Consider the following 15,721-nt stretch of genomic DNA (forward strand, 5'->3'; position numbering starts at 1 on the left):
AGTGGTCCGTTGCGATTACGCAACTTTACGATTACGATTTACATATTCATCAGCAGTGTTGAGATAGTATTATACCGCTGCTCTGGTAACTTATTTTGACCTCTAAGTGAAGAACGAAAAATAATTTTGCTGCGAGTATATTGAGCCCTGTATTGTTCGAGGTTCTGAAGAATTCGTAAATGTCATGTTCTGTTTACCAACTGAAAAGACACATGCAGGGTGAATGTTCACATGAGGAAAACACAGTAAGTGTATCTATGCCATACAAGAGAGAAGAAGAAGAAGAGAGAGAGAGAGGGTGGTGACAGGTTATTCCTGTGAAGCTGGCATGAGTTCAGCTCTGTGCACAAAGAACGAGATCACAGAGAAGGCGTGGATTCATTCCGACTCCACTATGAAATGTCTGGCTCTCACCTAGACTTTATTCGTGATTGCGTTTGACAGAGACCGCTCAATCCCCCATCCATCAAATTACATTTATGGCCTTTATGTATTTGTCACTGGTTATTGATTGCTGATAGAACCAATACTATTCGAAGGTCTTATTTTAAGTACTATAACTGGCAACAAATGTATTTTATTTAGTTTTCCTGACTTGGGGTTGTTCCTTTGAATGTCTAACACATAAAAATACATATTACTGAGTGTCAGTTCTGTAAGTCATTCAGAGATGATGAACGATGAGAGCGGTTAGTAGAACACAACATGGCTCCCATCATAATTATGTAATTAGCTATTTATAAAATGTGAGTGACAGTGTCAAAACATTGCTTAGTATTGGATATCTGATTAAGCCTTTTCTGAAATCAGGAGTGTGCTGTGTGATGAATGCATTCAACAAATCCGAGGATGAAATGCATTGAGTTTTCAGAGGGCCACAGAAAGATCTAGCTGGCAACAAGCAACATATATCCTGTGACAGGACCAGACAGCATTACCATCCAGAGAATGTGACCCTAGAATAATAATGTTTCTCCGCTCAACGGAAACCTTGGCTCATCTGAAGACTTATGACCTTCAGCTTTCCTTTTTAAGCATCTAATAAGCACAAGAGGTCCTTAAAGGGCAAAGGAGACGCATCTACATTTCAAAAGAGATGTCACGGAAACCATTTGCATAAGATTAGCAAAGGAACATTGTGAACAAAAGATTACTGTAATTTTGGAACATTTTGGAGATGCCCTCAACGGGAATGTTAAACACACTTTTTGAAGTGCGAGTGGATTATTGGAAGGAAGAGCACCGAGAGAAACAGCAAGTAGATTAAGCACAACTGCTCGCCCCTTACAGGCTGTTTTGCTTCTAAAAGGGATTAAAGTTTACTGTAAGTTCAAAGCGAGTGTATTACAGAGGAAAGCGAGCTGTAGAGACTGAATATTCTGGTTTCACTTCACTTAGATTGCAACAAAAATATGAAGAATATTCTTGATGATTATGAACCTTTTTTGGGAGCTTGTTGCAAACATTTGCACACGTGCGGTTCGAACAAATATCAAGGTTATTTTGGTAGCAGCCAAATCACCCTTAACACAACCACGAGTTCAAATAGAGGAAACATTAAGCCCCTGCCGGCTGACAGATGCTCAGACAGAGAATGTTGGGGATTATGCAAAAAACAGCACGTTACATCACTCAGTAGTCACATGAATTTAACATTATGAGAGGGAATGTTCATTACTGATATGGACACTGTAGCGCAAACGAAAATTCAACAATGGAAATCCAGACACAGCAACATACTTTCTTTTGACCCCTATAAATCCAGAAATGGGGTGAAATGCTGATGGAGAGAGGTGGTGAACTCAAATCACTCCGCAACTCAGCAATTTTGGGTTAAACACTTTAATACGGTGAACACCGGCAATGGTCGTTGACGTGATTTCCACAATCCCTATTTTAAAATTCCCTATTCATCATTTTAGCTCTGCTAACCTAAGGGTGAGGGTCTTTAACATGGATTTTCAAAGTTGCTGATGTGATACCACAGGTTTGTAAAATGTTCTTTGAACCTCTCCTATGAAACCGGCCTATCAGAAACAGAGCAGCTCCCATATCATAAAATTTATCTTAATCATTGCCTCTAAAAGGGTGATGACTCTCAAGCCAAATAAAGTCTCATTAAGTGCCTTTGATATACAGTGCCAGTTCTATTCACATAATAAAGCAGACAGATAACCCTACATGAGTTGTGCACTCTGCCTTTTATCTTGCTAAAGCTCAAACACTTCAGCTATGATATAAATGGAGACAAATGGCAGGGACACGTCAGATGATAGGGTTGGTCTGAATGGGGGGTGGATGACAAAACAGCACAATTGCATTTTGGGCATCCTGTCTTGTCTATTGTGATTTCAGGATTTCACTCAAATTGAATTTGCACAAATGATCATTCTCCTTAATACATTTCTATTGTCAGTCCCCTTTATATGGATATACTGTTATTCTTCAAATTCCATTCAAAGAATAACAAGTGATTTAATTGTTAAAGTCAAGTCCATTCTTATGATAGATAGATAGATAGATAGATAGATAGATAGATAGATAGATAGATAGATAGATAGACAGATAGATAGATAGATAGATAGATAGATAGATAGATAGATAGATAGATAGATAGATAGATAGATAGATAGATAGATAGATAGATAGATAGATAAATAGATAGATAGATAGATAGATAGATAGATAGATAGATAGATAGATAGATAGATAGATAGATAGATAGATAGATAGATAGATAATTAGTAATCATCTTGACTATTTATTCACTTTTTTACACTCTTCTGTTATGTAATGAGAATTATACAATTCAAATAAATTATAAAAGTATACACCAAGGTTATTATAAATTTGCTTTTTAAATTAGTTTTTATTTTAATATCGTTTTCAATTTTGCTTTAAATTTTAGTTTAGTTTTAGTTAGTTTCATTAATGGTTTTGTTAGTTTTAGTTTAGTTTTTATTTTGCAAACACATTTCTATTTAGTTTTTATTTGATTTACTTTCAGTTTTAGTTTTAATAATTATAGTTTAGCAGAGCAAACAAAACACTTCCAGTGTAGACCAAAGCGAGACGATTAATGTCAGCAAAGTTGAATGTTTTCCCAGATTACAGTTAACTCTTGTGCAGACATCTTAATAGTAAAAATAAAATAATGGTTTGAGATTGAACAAAGCACCAAATAAATGGAACTTAAACGTATACAAGAAAAAAACTATGAAAAATTCAGACAAACTAATTAATATTAATAAAGATAAAATGTTGTTAAACATGCCTAGTTTACTTTTTTCAGCTGTAAATGTAGCAGAGTGGCAACTGGTACATAAAAAAAAACACAGAAAAAACAGCTCAATTCATCTGACTACAGAGACAACACAACCTGCTGTGAAGCCAGTGTGATTAAATAATGTATCTATGCAGTGTGTGAGAGTGTGTACATGTTTTTCTATCCTGGTGAGAACATAAACCTGAATGGACACTGACTCAAGGGGACTCGTGTCACTGTGAGGAACTAAATTGAGGTACACAAGCATATAAATCATACAAAATTGTTTGTTTTTTTTATGTAAAAATGCAGAAAGTTGTGTGATGGGTAGGTTTAGGTGCCAGGTTAGTGTAGCTACTGTAAGGAGAAAGAATATACAGTTTGTACAGTATAACAACCATTACGTCAATGGAGAGTCCCCACAAAGATAGTGGATCAGAGTGTGTCTGTCTGCCTGTCTGTTTTTGTATGCAGGCGCGTGTGTGTGTGTGTGTGTGTGTGTGTGTGTGTGTGTGTGTGTGTGTGTGTGTGTGTGTGTGTGTGTGTGTGTGTGTGTGTGTGTGTGTGTGTGTGTGTGTGCGTGCGTGCCTGCCGTGTCCTGGTATTCCATACATTGCGGGGAAATGTCTCCACGTGGATAATAATATTAAATGCACCTTTCACCCTGTCAACATTCATGAAAACATGACGTCTTAAACATACAGGAGTAGCCTAGAACATTAAAGGTTTTTTGTGCTTGACGAAATTGTTTTGCTGTCGAATGAAACGGCATTCTAAAAATGCTGCGCTCAAGAAGTCCAACTTGCCTCCCATTACCTTGTGTTATTTCCCATTCCACTGCAACAGATGCATCTTTTATGAACAGCCGCTTAGCACTAACATAGACAGTAAAAGCACTAGCGATATGTTCTACGTTATGGTCCTTCATTGAGCGCGTCACAGCAGGACAGCGGTTAATCGCCTCAGAAACTGCACGTGTATGAAGCGCCATATCATGCATTTCCTTAAACAGCCACAAATCAGATATTCCGCCAAAGTAAAGAGAGCTTATTAATTACGAAAACGATTATTTATTTTTGCCAATTATTATTTTATTTCAGTTAGTTTTTCAGTAACTGTTGTTAGTTTCGTTTAGTTTTAGTCTTTCATTTATTATGAATTTTTAATTTTATTTCAGTTTACTCAAATGTTTTTTGACCAATAGTTTTAGTCTTAGTTTGAGTTTTCTTTTACGAAAATAAACTTGGTAAACACACAAAAATGTCTATTGGCGCTGACAGAAACGTACAGCAAATATATCATAGTGTTTTTATTTCTCGATCAAATGTGTTCTTTTTGTTCGTTTATTCCCTGTTTCAAAACTCTCGTTTTCCGCAGAAACCAACAAACGCCGACACATTCGCATTTCATTAAAATCCTATTAACCTCAATCATCATTAAGTGCCAACCGTGGATTATCTGTCGTTCAAAGAGACAAACAATCTCTTATTGCCATGTCAGTTTTATTTAGCGCGTAAAATACATATTTAAGGGATGACATCTTAACAAATGTGATTAATAATGACGTGCTGAAAATCGTGGAATACCATCTATCGCCCGACACCACCCCTCCCGCGACGCCTCCCCGCGTCGCTTCCCATACATAGGCTTGGGACCGAATGCCTCACGGGGTCTCTCCTCTCCGCGCCCTTCCATTCATGGCCACTCCACCCTCAATGGCGCTCGGGATACCAAATAAGGAGAGGGAAGTCCAGCGGGCGCCGGGCCATTCGTGGAGTATAAATTGGCTGTTTCTCAAGGCGGTGTCTATTCACTCTCCAAGGGAACCAGCTCCTGGTGCTGATCTGGTAAGTACAGCTAAAGCTTTCAGAAATGTCAGACATCATTTAATGGGATGATCTTCTGAATACCAGGATTTAAACTAGGCGAGTTCTGCTGCAATATCGCTGGAATTATAATGAAAATAATTGACTTTGAGCTAAACAAACATTTCAGAGGCTTAAGAGTTGTCAGTTAAGAATACTTTGCTGACTTTGAGTTTCAGAAATGTTGTTAGGCCTAATGTTCTTATTTCTGAAACTTTGTCATGAGGATAAGTCAATCAAAGATGAGCATGTCCGCATCTCTGAACTACATTCTTTAAAAAAAAAAATTTGCAAAGTGTGGTTTTCACAGCGATGCCATAGAAGAACCATTTGGGGTTCAGAGTGAAGGAATAACCTTTTTCTACTATTAAGAAAATTTTGTGCAATGGAAAGATTCAATGGATTATTCATTGAACCATATGTCACCAAAGAATGTTTATTTATAAGAGTGTACTACAAGAATCTTAGATGGGATGGTGGTCTATTCTGAAGAGAACGATTGAGCCTGGCAGGAATGCAAATGACTTCGATGTTCGCAGCATGTTCAGATATGTTTCTGATCCTCATATAGAACCCCAGCTGACACCATGTGTGACGACGATGAGACCACAGCTCTTGTGTGTGATAATGGCTCCGGCCTGGTGAAGGCTGGCTTTGCCGGAGATGATGCGCCTCGCGCTGTCTTCCCCTCCATCGTGGGTCGTCCTCGCCACCAGGTACAATCACGATATTTAGCTCTAACGGTAGAGCATGGCACTAGCAATGGCATGGTCATGCGTTCTATTCCCAGAGAATGCAAGAACTGGCATACTTTAAGTTAAATGTTAGATAAAAGCATCTGCCAAATGCATAAATGTAAATACAACACAGTACTGAAATATTGGTATCTTCTCTTCTCTAACAGGGTGTCATGGTAGGCATGGGACAGAAAGACTCATACGTGGGTGATGAGGCCCAGAGCAAGAGAGGTATCCTGACCTTGAAGTACCCAATCGAGCACGGTATTATAACCAACTGGGATGATATGGAGAAGATCTGGCACCACACCTTTTACAATGAGCTGCGTGTGGCCCCCGAGGAACATCCAACCCTTCTCACTGAGGCTCCTCTTAACCCCAAGGCCAACAGAGAGAAGATGACACAGGTAAACTTGCTTGAACATTCCCATATTGTACACCTTTAATGACAAAATTAAAAAGACAATTCACCCCAAAAATTAGCTCATTTACTCGCCCTGTTGTCGCAAATATTACAAATGTTTCATTACAAATTTATTACAAATGCTTCCATTTTTACAGATCATGTTTGAGACCTTCAACGTTCCTGCCATGTATGTGGCCATCCAGGCTGTGCTGTCACTGTATGCCTCTGGCCGTACCACTGGTGAGTGCTGTTTGCGAATACATGCATTTAAATACTTCACTCCTTTTAGGTTTCTCAACAACCGTTAAACAAATTGTCGTTTGTAGGTATTGTGCTGGACTCTGGAGATGGTGTGACTCACAATGTCCCCATCTACGAGGGTTACGCTCTTCCCCACGCCATTATGCGTCTGGATTTGGCCGGTCGCGACCTGACCGACTACCTGATGAAGATCCTGACTGAGCGTGGCTACTCTTTTGTGACCACTGGTATGAATAAACTATGCCATCTCATTAAGTTGCTGCCTTAAATTTTTAAATACAATCCACTTGGATGTTTAAGTCATTTCAACTTAAATTACATTAAACTGACTTTTAGTTGAATCTTGAATGACTTTGAATGAAAAAAGTTGAAAAATGCTTAATTTATTTTGATGAGTTAAAGCAAGGTAAAAACAAGTTGTCACAACTAATTGATCATATACTTTTTTTACAATGTGAGTGATCAAACCATATATTATAATATATTGTTAAATGGAATTAAATTATCACAGCTGAGCGTGAGATTGTGCGAGACATCAAGGAGAAGCTGTGCTACGTCGCTCTGGACTTTGAGAATGAAATGGCCACTGCTGCTTCCTCCTCTTCTCTGGAGAAATCCTACGAGTTGCCTGATGGCCAGGTCATCACTATCGGAAATGAACGTTTCCGTTGTCCCGAGACCCTCTTCCAGCCTTCTTTCATTGGTGGGTGATATAATATTAATTTTACCAGTGTCTAAGGGGCTGTTTACACAACATTGTTTTCAGCTAAAAACACGTACTTTTTATTCGTTTTGGCCGTTCATTTACACACGACAACAGCGTTTTGGGGGCCTGAACATGCCATCTTTTGAAAACTCTTTTCAAAGTGCACGTGTTCAGTCTGTAGGCACGTAGTATTTCTTTACAAAGTGACATCGCCAACTACTGGCCTGGCATGATAATATGGTATTTTTAGCAATTTTCAGGGATCTGTGTGAAGGATCAATGTTATCATCTGTACGCGAAAAATGCAAAGGAAAAACTTTTCTGTTTATAGTAGGCCTACATAGTTGCCCAGACAGGAACATAGTTTCGGCCCAGATCCGGGCCACATCTGGTACATGTGGATTCGACATGTACCAAATGTGGGCTTGCTGTCTGGGTGTCATGTAGTCACATCCAAATATTTACATGCTGCTAGCAAAAATTAATCTACAAACATATTTTCTTTTATTTTTTGCTTTATTTTTCATAGTTTTCACTACTTCTTTTGCCTACCAAAGGTATGGAGTCTGCTGGTATCCATGAGACCACATACAACAGCATCATGAAGTGTGACATCGACATCCGTAAGGACTTGTACGCCAACAATGTCCTGTCTGGTGGCACCACTATGTACCCAGGTATTGCTGATCGTATGCAGAAGGAGATCACAGCTCTGGCCCCCAGCACCATGAAGATCAAGGTTGAATATTTATTCAGTCATTCAGCTTTCCGGTCTTATTTTATTTTTGTTGTAATAATCACGTGTCTTCTTTCACACAGATCATCGCTCCCCCTGAGCGCAAGTACTCAGTTTGGATCGGTGGCTCCATTCTGGCTTCCCTGTCCACCTTTCAGCAAATGTGGATCAGCAAGCAGGAATACGATGAGGCTGGCCCATCCATCGTCCACAGGAAGTGCTTCTAGGTGCCAGGAGACCCATATTACACTAGTTATGGATGCAAAAAACTGAAATCCTCAACATTTACCTCCGACTGTTATGCATGCAGGCAGATTTTGCCTGTATTTTTTCCTTGTACAGTATGTTTACACTGAAGTGCAATTTGTTTTTAGTTATTTACTGGTTCAGAACAAAATTTGTATGTGAATATTTATTGGTTTTTAAATAAACAAAACCGGGGAATTTGTGAAGAAATCATCTTTTTCCTCCATGAAGCATTTGCACAGGTCTGCATAAAAGCTAGCTGTGATGGATTCATATTTGCAACTTCAATTAGCACCCAGTCTAAAATAGCTGCCGCTCTCTAGGAGGCCAAATGAGATCAGAGGAGAATGCAGCTCATTGTCAAGATGCCCTCTTCAGGCTTATGAGAATATTTATTTTTATCTTACCTGCGCTATAAATATATGCAAACATTGCTTGCCCATCAGTTTTAGTCCCAACTTCTAGTTGAATTCTAGGAGGGATATCCCATGCTTGTCATGAATTGTTTTTATCTCTCCATCATCCTAGTGGGTTGTCCTAAAGCGATTACTCACCACTGTAAGTTCACCAACAGGCCTTTACCACAAATAGATGTTTGATTACCCTTCATCACGACAAGAGGGTGCAAGTGAGGGTTATGGAACTGTGCTTGATGTGAAGAGTCCAGATTAACCAACTCGATCAGCTGTTATAAAAGATGCGCTTGTAATCTCATGCGTTTTGCAGAACAGAAAACGTACAGCATTGTAATTTTAAACAGTGTGTGGAAAAATACAATGAATTAAAGGGATGTCTACTATTTTAAATTGGAATATTTACTAAAATAAGTATAAATATACTTTTCGGAGCGCAATCGGTCTCGCGCAACACCCGTTGCAATTTGACGCCTCTTGCTAAATGTCGTCAAAACACATTTAAAGTTCTTTTGTGACAGATAAATATATTAAACATAATTGCAGTGCTATATAAAGGGGGCGTGCCGAAACCTCTATTTAGACTTAATTTCTTTGCGGGATTTCAAGCCTTATAATTACCCCGCACGATTTGCGCCCTGTTTATTATCGAGCGGGCGCACACACTAAACTCTAATCTGCTTCGGACTCCCCTCCTGTCACGCAAGTGGGTGTGTGTGAGCCGGAGACAGACATCCCCAGTGATTTGAGTTTATCACCAATGATTTTATTACGGATTAATCAGTGCATCTCTGGCATATTCGGAGAATAATGAAACGGAGAAATCCTGCTGTTCTGATTTCTCTCCGACAACCTGTCTGCGCGTGACGCAGGGGGAGGGGGAGTGGGAAGTCTACTTAAAGCGGGATTAGCACGAGCCAAACATTATACTCCCCTCCGTTTAGGCTCAGAGCGATATATCGTCCTGCTCGCAAGACAGAAAATAGGAGGGCTTTAGACTAATCAGGACCTCAGACGAGGGCGCGCGCTCCGGAGCGAGGCGTGGACGACAAGGTGGACAGCAGCGACTAATCAATGCATTCACCCGATATACACTCGCCTTTAGAGCGATAGACGCGGAACACTAGCTCGCATTTGATTTCACACGGTCTTCTGTGTTGTAGCGTCTCCGAATGAACAGCCATGGGGGAATGGACAATTCTCGAGCGTCTCCTGGAGGCGGCTGTCCAACAGCACTCTACTATGATCGGGAGGTGAGGGGAAAAAGTGGAAAAATGTTTATTGATTGCTTAGTACATATAAGATAAAAAAAATAAACATTGAGGTCATTACGCAGTGACCCTTCTGAATAGAGGCGATTGGCCACTGGAACTTAATGTACCCTGCACTGGCAAGGACAGAAAAGCGCTCGAATAATTGAGATAATGTTTTTTTTTTTTTTTTTTTTTTTTTTTTGCTGTTGTTACTGCACATTTTGAAAAACGAAGCTTTTGTGCTATCGGTAAGATTACTGTTCCATGTCAGATCGTATATGCTTTCAAAGAAATGTTGTGCGCGCCCTGACTTGATGCGCGCGTTTGCCTGTGGAGAGAGTTTCAGCACTGGACAGTTCCCCGCATCAATCTGCACAGCCAATGAATGTACAATGATACAGTAAAAAACTGTTAACTGGTTAGCTGTAAGTTATCTTATTATATACAATTAAAAAATGAACAGACATTACATGTAATTTTACTGTGAAATACTATAAAGTGACGTTTTGAACGGTGACAATCTGTATTATATTCGACTCGATGATAAATGTGTCAAAATCAGTCAAAAGGACGTTGCCAGAAGTCACATTTGAGTGTTTTATGTTACATTTGATGATATTTGGTTATTGGATATATCTTATTTCAGTACCTTCATTATGTGTTGTGTGGGTAAATATACACTATATGGTGAATGCTACTGTTTGTGTCCGTATAATGAAATGTAAATCATTATGTGCTCATCTGTTTAACAATTTGTACTACATATCAGTATAGGCAAAGAACAAAGCATTATACAAATTCAGTTACTGAAATATTTTATCATTGTCAGATAACAAGCATATCAATAGCATTCATGCAATATGGTTAGGACTGCCAGTTTTTAATAGTAAATTTAACAGGATGTGTTCAATGAAATATTTGTTTTCTCTTTTTTCTCTTTTATTTAATTTTTTACTTGACTACTGGAGCAGGCACACTATGAACTTAAAATGTTTCTTTCTTTGTCTCTTAAGGATCCTACTGACAGTGGTGGTGATCTTCCGGATTCTAATTGTGGCAATAGTCGGAGAGACCGTGTACGACGACGAGCAGTCCATGTTTGTGTGTAACACTTTACAGCCGGGCTGTAACCAAGCTTGCTATGACAAAGCCTTCCCTATATCTCACATCAGATACTGGGTGTTCCAGATCATCATGGTATGCACTCCCAGTCTGTGCTTCATCACATACTCGGTGCATCAGTCGGCCAAACAGAAGGAGCGCAGATACTCCATGGTCTACCTGTCCCTCGACAAAGATGATTCAATGAGACGAGACGACAGCAAAAAGATCAAAAACACCATTGTGAACGGAGTACTCCAGAACACCGAAAACTCCACCAAAGAATCCGAGCCCGACTGTTTGGAAGTGAAAGAGATCCCTCATTCGGCTATGAGAACTACCAAATCTAAAATGAGACGACAAGAGGGCATCTCAAGGTTTTACATCATTCAAGTGGTTTTCAGGAACGCGCTGGAGATCGGCTTCTTGGTGGGGCAGTACTTCTTGTACGGATTCAACGTGCCCGCCGTGTACGAGTGCGACCGGTACCCTTGCATCAAAGACGTCGAGTGCTACGTGTCGAGACCCACGGAGAAAACCGTGTTCCTCGTCTTCATGTTCGCGGTCAGCGGGATTTGCGTGGTGCTCAACCTGGCGGAACTCAATCACCTGGGCTGGAGGAAAATTAAAACGGCGGTGAGGGGGGTGCAGGCCAGGAGGAAGTCCATATATGAGATCAGAAACAAGGACTTGCCCCGGATGAGCATGCCTAATTTCGGCCGCACCCAGTCGAGTGACTCTGCCTACGTCTAATGCTATCTTCATGTGGTGCTCAATCCAGGTACAGGAAGACCCCAGGTTGCACGTTTTGGATGTTTCCCTAATCTGAAACACCCATTTCAATCCTCGGAGCCTGATCGTTTACTGACCCTGATGTCCTTCCAAACCAATATGACCTTCTTTTTTTTTTTTCTGTGGAACACAAAAGAAGATGTTTGCTTTGTCCATGCATTGAAAGTCGACAACATTGGACCCCATTAACGCCACTGAGATGTTTTTTTGTTTTGTTTTGTTTTTTCATATATCTTCTTTCGTGTTCCACAGAACGACATCAGGGTGAGTTAAATGATGACCCAATTTTCATTTGTGGCTCCATTTGGCATCTACAATGTGCAAAAAACTGAAGAACCACGGCGTTAGATTATATACAAGAGAAGTTATTGTGAACTGTTCATCTCACCTGTTTCATGGTGGGGTAGATGGATATTATTTGTCTGTTATGGACAACCAGAACAAATGGACCAATTTGTTCCTTATCAGTTACTCAAGGGCACTGATGCAACTTTTTTATTCGTCAGAATGAACGTTTATGACAATGTTTATTTATTTCTTCATTCACATGATCAGTTGAACCCTAAATATGTTTTGCACTAAATATGGATTTTAAAGAAGCCAAAACAAACCCGAATTGTGCTGTGAAGGTATTTTTTGTTTTATTATATTGTATTCATTCTGGTTTTAGATTGCACATATGATAGTTTCAGTTTATTCACCGCAACTAGATAGACCGCAGTTCATATATGTTTATCCATAGTATGTAAATCATATCTCTCTTAGATAGACTGGCATCTTTAATGATTTGGTTGCCTGTGCTTGCACCACTGACCTTAACGTAAGTTATCGTTCCGTTATATTTAAGCTGACTTGCAGATCGGTAGCCGGTGAACTGGCCAATGCTGCAGAACGCTTAACTGTCTATCTTTTTGTATGTATTTATTTATTTATTTATTTATGTATTGGATTTATTTATTTATTTATTTATTTATTTATTTATTTATTTATTGACACCAAAGCGCCCGTTGCTTTCATTTGTGTGAAACAGATATATTGCTTTCATGTATTCAAGTGCCATATATGTACATAGATATATACATATTATAGTATATTGTAATCCTTATCGTGAGATATGAATTCCACAAACTCTTTGTGTGGACTGCTTTAAAAAGGACGTCCTATCCCTTTAATGAGATGTCAGGGAATGGAAAAAAAAAGAAATCATCCATCCATATTTTGCATTCCTGAAAAGTATATTACATTTGAAGTACATAGAAAACACAGTTGATCAGAAATCAGTAAATAAGGGGTTGAGATTAATTTCCCCTGGTGCTTCTATTTCTCAGAAAAAGAAGAAAAAAAATTATGTTAGCAACAATGTGAGATTAAAAAAAAATTATAATAATAAATGATGGAATTCATGACTAAAAAAGCTGTGTGATTTGTATTGTTTTAGGATTTTTGGGGGATTTTTATTCTAAAGCATCAGCAAAAAGTGCCATTTTCCTATGGGATTGACGTCCCTGTCATCCTCCCCGATGAATCAACTTCCTGTCAGTTGAAATGCTTGCATGTATTATTATCTTTCTCCTTTTTTACTGGTTCAGCAACCTCCTTGCTTAAATTTGATCCGGGCGCCATAATTCTACCTGTCCAGCTTCAGTCATGCTGACACATTGACAGAGGCTTCCTCCCGGTCCGCGGCCCTGAACACAACATCACTGTACAGCAGAGGTCTGGTCCCTGCAGATGTCAGAGTAACCCCTGTCCCAAGGTCACAGAGAAACTGCTGAACACTGCAGCCGGCCTCATACCGGGATTTCTCTCTGCTGACAGACTGGGAGAGGCCTGAGACTCACAAAAGTGCCAACTCTCCAGCAGAGGGGGGATGGGGGGGGGATAGATCTTGGCCCGAACATCCTGACAGATCAATTTGGAATTCAGCAGGGACCTGAGATTGCTCTTTGACACAACACAAACCGCGAAGGTCCAACCTGACAGGACATCAGTGGAGTCTGTTGCTTTGTGTGTCTTGTACAGTTTCACTTTGTCCCCTCCTACCCTGCTTCTCTCATTAGTTACTTCCCCTCTCTGAAAAAGTCCTACAAATCTTCTTCTTTGATGAATCAATCTTGCTGTACAGCAGAAATAAAAATATGATGAAAGAACTCAATTCACATTGTTTTTAAAACTTTGCTCAGCTAAATAATAACATATTTTTATAAAGGCAATTTAAAAAGTATATTAACACTCAAGTGCATCAGATAACAAAATATAAAACCCAGTGGAATTTGTTTTAAAAGAACAATAGCACAAAAACGCTTTAAGCAAAAACATTTACAAAAAAAAGTTTGTCAGGGTCAAAAATATAAAAAAATATGTTATTATAATATTTAAATCTGTAGAATGTAAATTAAAAGAATAAAATAAAATAAAATAAAATAAGGTATCAATTTTAAACCCTTGCTCTATATTTAGTTGCAGGTAATTATAATATATTATATTATAATATAATATAATATAATATAATATAATATAATATAATATAATATAATATAATATAATATAATATAATATAATATAATATAATATAATTAATATAATATACATCATATTAACTACAATTATTAATATAAAATAATATAATATAATATAATATAATATAGTTTTTTTTTAAAATGTTCCTAAAATTTACTTTTTATCAAATTTTGTAGAACTTCATCATAGTTAATTTAATTATTTAATAAATAATTTAAATAATATACAAACCTGAAATTTGAATATAATATAATATAATATAATATAATATAATGTGTGGGTATTTTATAGTTAATGTAAAGATTCACTAAACTTACCAAGAAAACAGTTGGAAATGAGTGTAAAATGTCCTTCTAAAAGGGCTAATAATAAAACGTTTGTAGAAAAGCTCTAGCATGTTTTGTTTGCAGATGCCATATGGTTTAGTCATTTGAATCTAACACACACAAAACAAAAACAAAAATTGAGTGTGCCTTAAAATATTTATAGAATTTATGAATTTTTTTTATTTATTGCTCTGTAAGACTATATATACATCATGTCCAAATACAAATAAATTAGCTATATATTAACATTTCAAATGTGGAACATTTAAGCAATTCAAAGGATTGTGTGTTGGTTTATTTTTAGCTCTCAGTCAGACCCAGTACTGTGCCATGCTTAGAAAGCATTTAGAAAAATTCAAGCTCAATATACTGACACAAGCTATAATTCTCTAAATCAGGTTAGGGAATGCTGAAGCTTAGAACCCCCAGACACCCCTCCACCCCTTATCTATGAAGCTTAATAAAAGATTAAGGCAAAAGTGTGCAATGCAAACCTTGATGGAAGTGTCCTTGAGCTTCAGTATTTTACTGATGATACTGAGAAATACATGATTACTGTATCAGTTTATAATACTGCTAGACTCTCGCAAAAAGAAACTTTACTAACTCATGCAAAGTGCTGTGTAATTGTTAAAACCCACAGTCATGTCTATAAGGTTCTGTGTATAAGGTGATTTAGGCAACAAACCAATCGGACGCCCACTTATGATCCAGGCGCTGTAATTGGCCATCAGGGTCTCATTAGACTGGGAGACATGAGCCCAGCAAGTGTTATATTATATCCCAAACACTTCACGGTATCTGCAATAGAGTTCAAACGTGTCAATGTGCCCAAACCATCGACTGAGGCATCCGAAAATCCCGTCTGGTCTGAGATCCTGTCATCAGCTGTCAGTCACAGGGATTTCCGGCAAAGTCATCGGAATCACAAAGTCACAGTCAGCAAGAACAGCCGACGAAACACAACAGCGAGAACAACAGAGACATTTTTGTCCATGTATGAAGTCCCCACAAGAAACAATGTGCTCAAAAGAATACATTGCGACACACTTACTAGACACAGAGAAAAAGAAAGACATTTTCTTTCAATTTTC

At 38.4% G+C, this 15,721-nt stretch overlaps 2 protein-coding genes across 3 annotated transcripts; both read left to right on the plus strand.

Annotated features, from left to right (window-relative positions):
* Positions 1–5,072: 5,072 nt before the first annotated feature.
* actc2 (actin, alpha, cardiac muscle 2) lies at positions 5,073–8,432 on the plus strand. Its single transcript, XM_077220681.1, has 8 exons — positions 5,073–5,112; positions 5,702–5,846; positions 6,035–6,274; positions 6,429–6,513; positions 6,600–6,761; positions 7,046–7,237; positions 7,798–7,979; positions 8,060–8,432. Exons 2-8 carry the CDS (start codon positions 5,718–5,720, stop codon positions 8,201–8,203), a joined length of 1,134 nt encoding a protein of 377 aa, XP_077076796.1. The 5' UTR covers positions 5,073–5,112; positions 5,702–5,717; the 3' UTR covers positions 8,204–8,432.
* A 929-nt stretch (positions 8,433–9,361) lies between these two features.
* On the plus strand, positions 9,362–13,893 carry gjd2b (gap junction protein delta 2b). 2 transcript variants are annotated; one of them, XM_077219702.1, is made up of 2 exons: positions 9,362–9,888; positions 10,902–13,893. In XM_077219702.1, the coding sequence occupies exons 1-2, from the start codon at positions 9,818–9,820 to the stop codon at positions 11,740–11,742; spliced, it is 912 nt and encodes a 303-aa protein (XP_077075817.1). In that variant the 5' UTR covers positions 9,362–9,817; the 3' UTR covers positions 11,743–13,893. The 2 variants fall into 2 exon arrangements, with proteins under 2 accessions (XP_077075817.1, XP_077075818.1); XM_077219703.1 differs by lacking the exon at positions 9,362–9,888 and adding an exon at positions 10,098–10,313.
* Positions 13,894–15,721: the final 1,828 nt, after the last annotated feature.

The sequence above is a fragment of the Siphateles boraxobius genome, unplaced genomic scaffold (genome assembly GCF_051911475.1).
Source record: "Siphateles boraxobius isolate OS27281-9 unplaced genomic scaffold, OSU_SipBor_1 8, whole genome shotgun sequence".
Taxonomy (NCBI): domain Eukaryota; kingdom Metazoa; phylum Chordata; class Actinopteri; order Cypriniformes; family Leuciscidae; genus Siphateles; species Siphateles boraxobius.

Bases quoted from the DNA above. Each gene is read 5' to 3' on its own strand.
- actc2 (XM_077220681.1), top strand. From the start codon at position 5,718: ATGTGTGACGACGATGAGACCACAGCTCTTGTGTGTGATAATGGCTCC. The intron at 6,275-6,428 runs GTAAACTTGCTT...CCATTTTTACAG, and splicing joins ACAGAGAGAAGATGACACAG to ATCATGTTTGAGACCTTCAA. The intron at 6,762-7,045 runs GTATGAATAAAC...AAATTATCACAG, and splicing joins CTACTCTTTTGTGACCACTG to CTGAGCGTGAGATTGTGCGA.
- gjd2b (XM_077219702.1), top strand. From the start codon at position 9,818: ATGGGGGAATGGACAATTCTCGAGCGTCTCCTGGAGGCGGCTGTCCAA. The intron at 9,889-10,901 runs GTGAGGGGAAAA...TTGTCTCTTAAG, and splicing joins CACTCTACTATGATCGGGAG to GATCCTACTGACAGTGGTGG.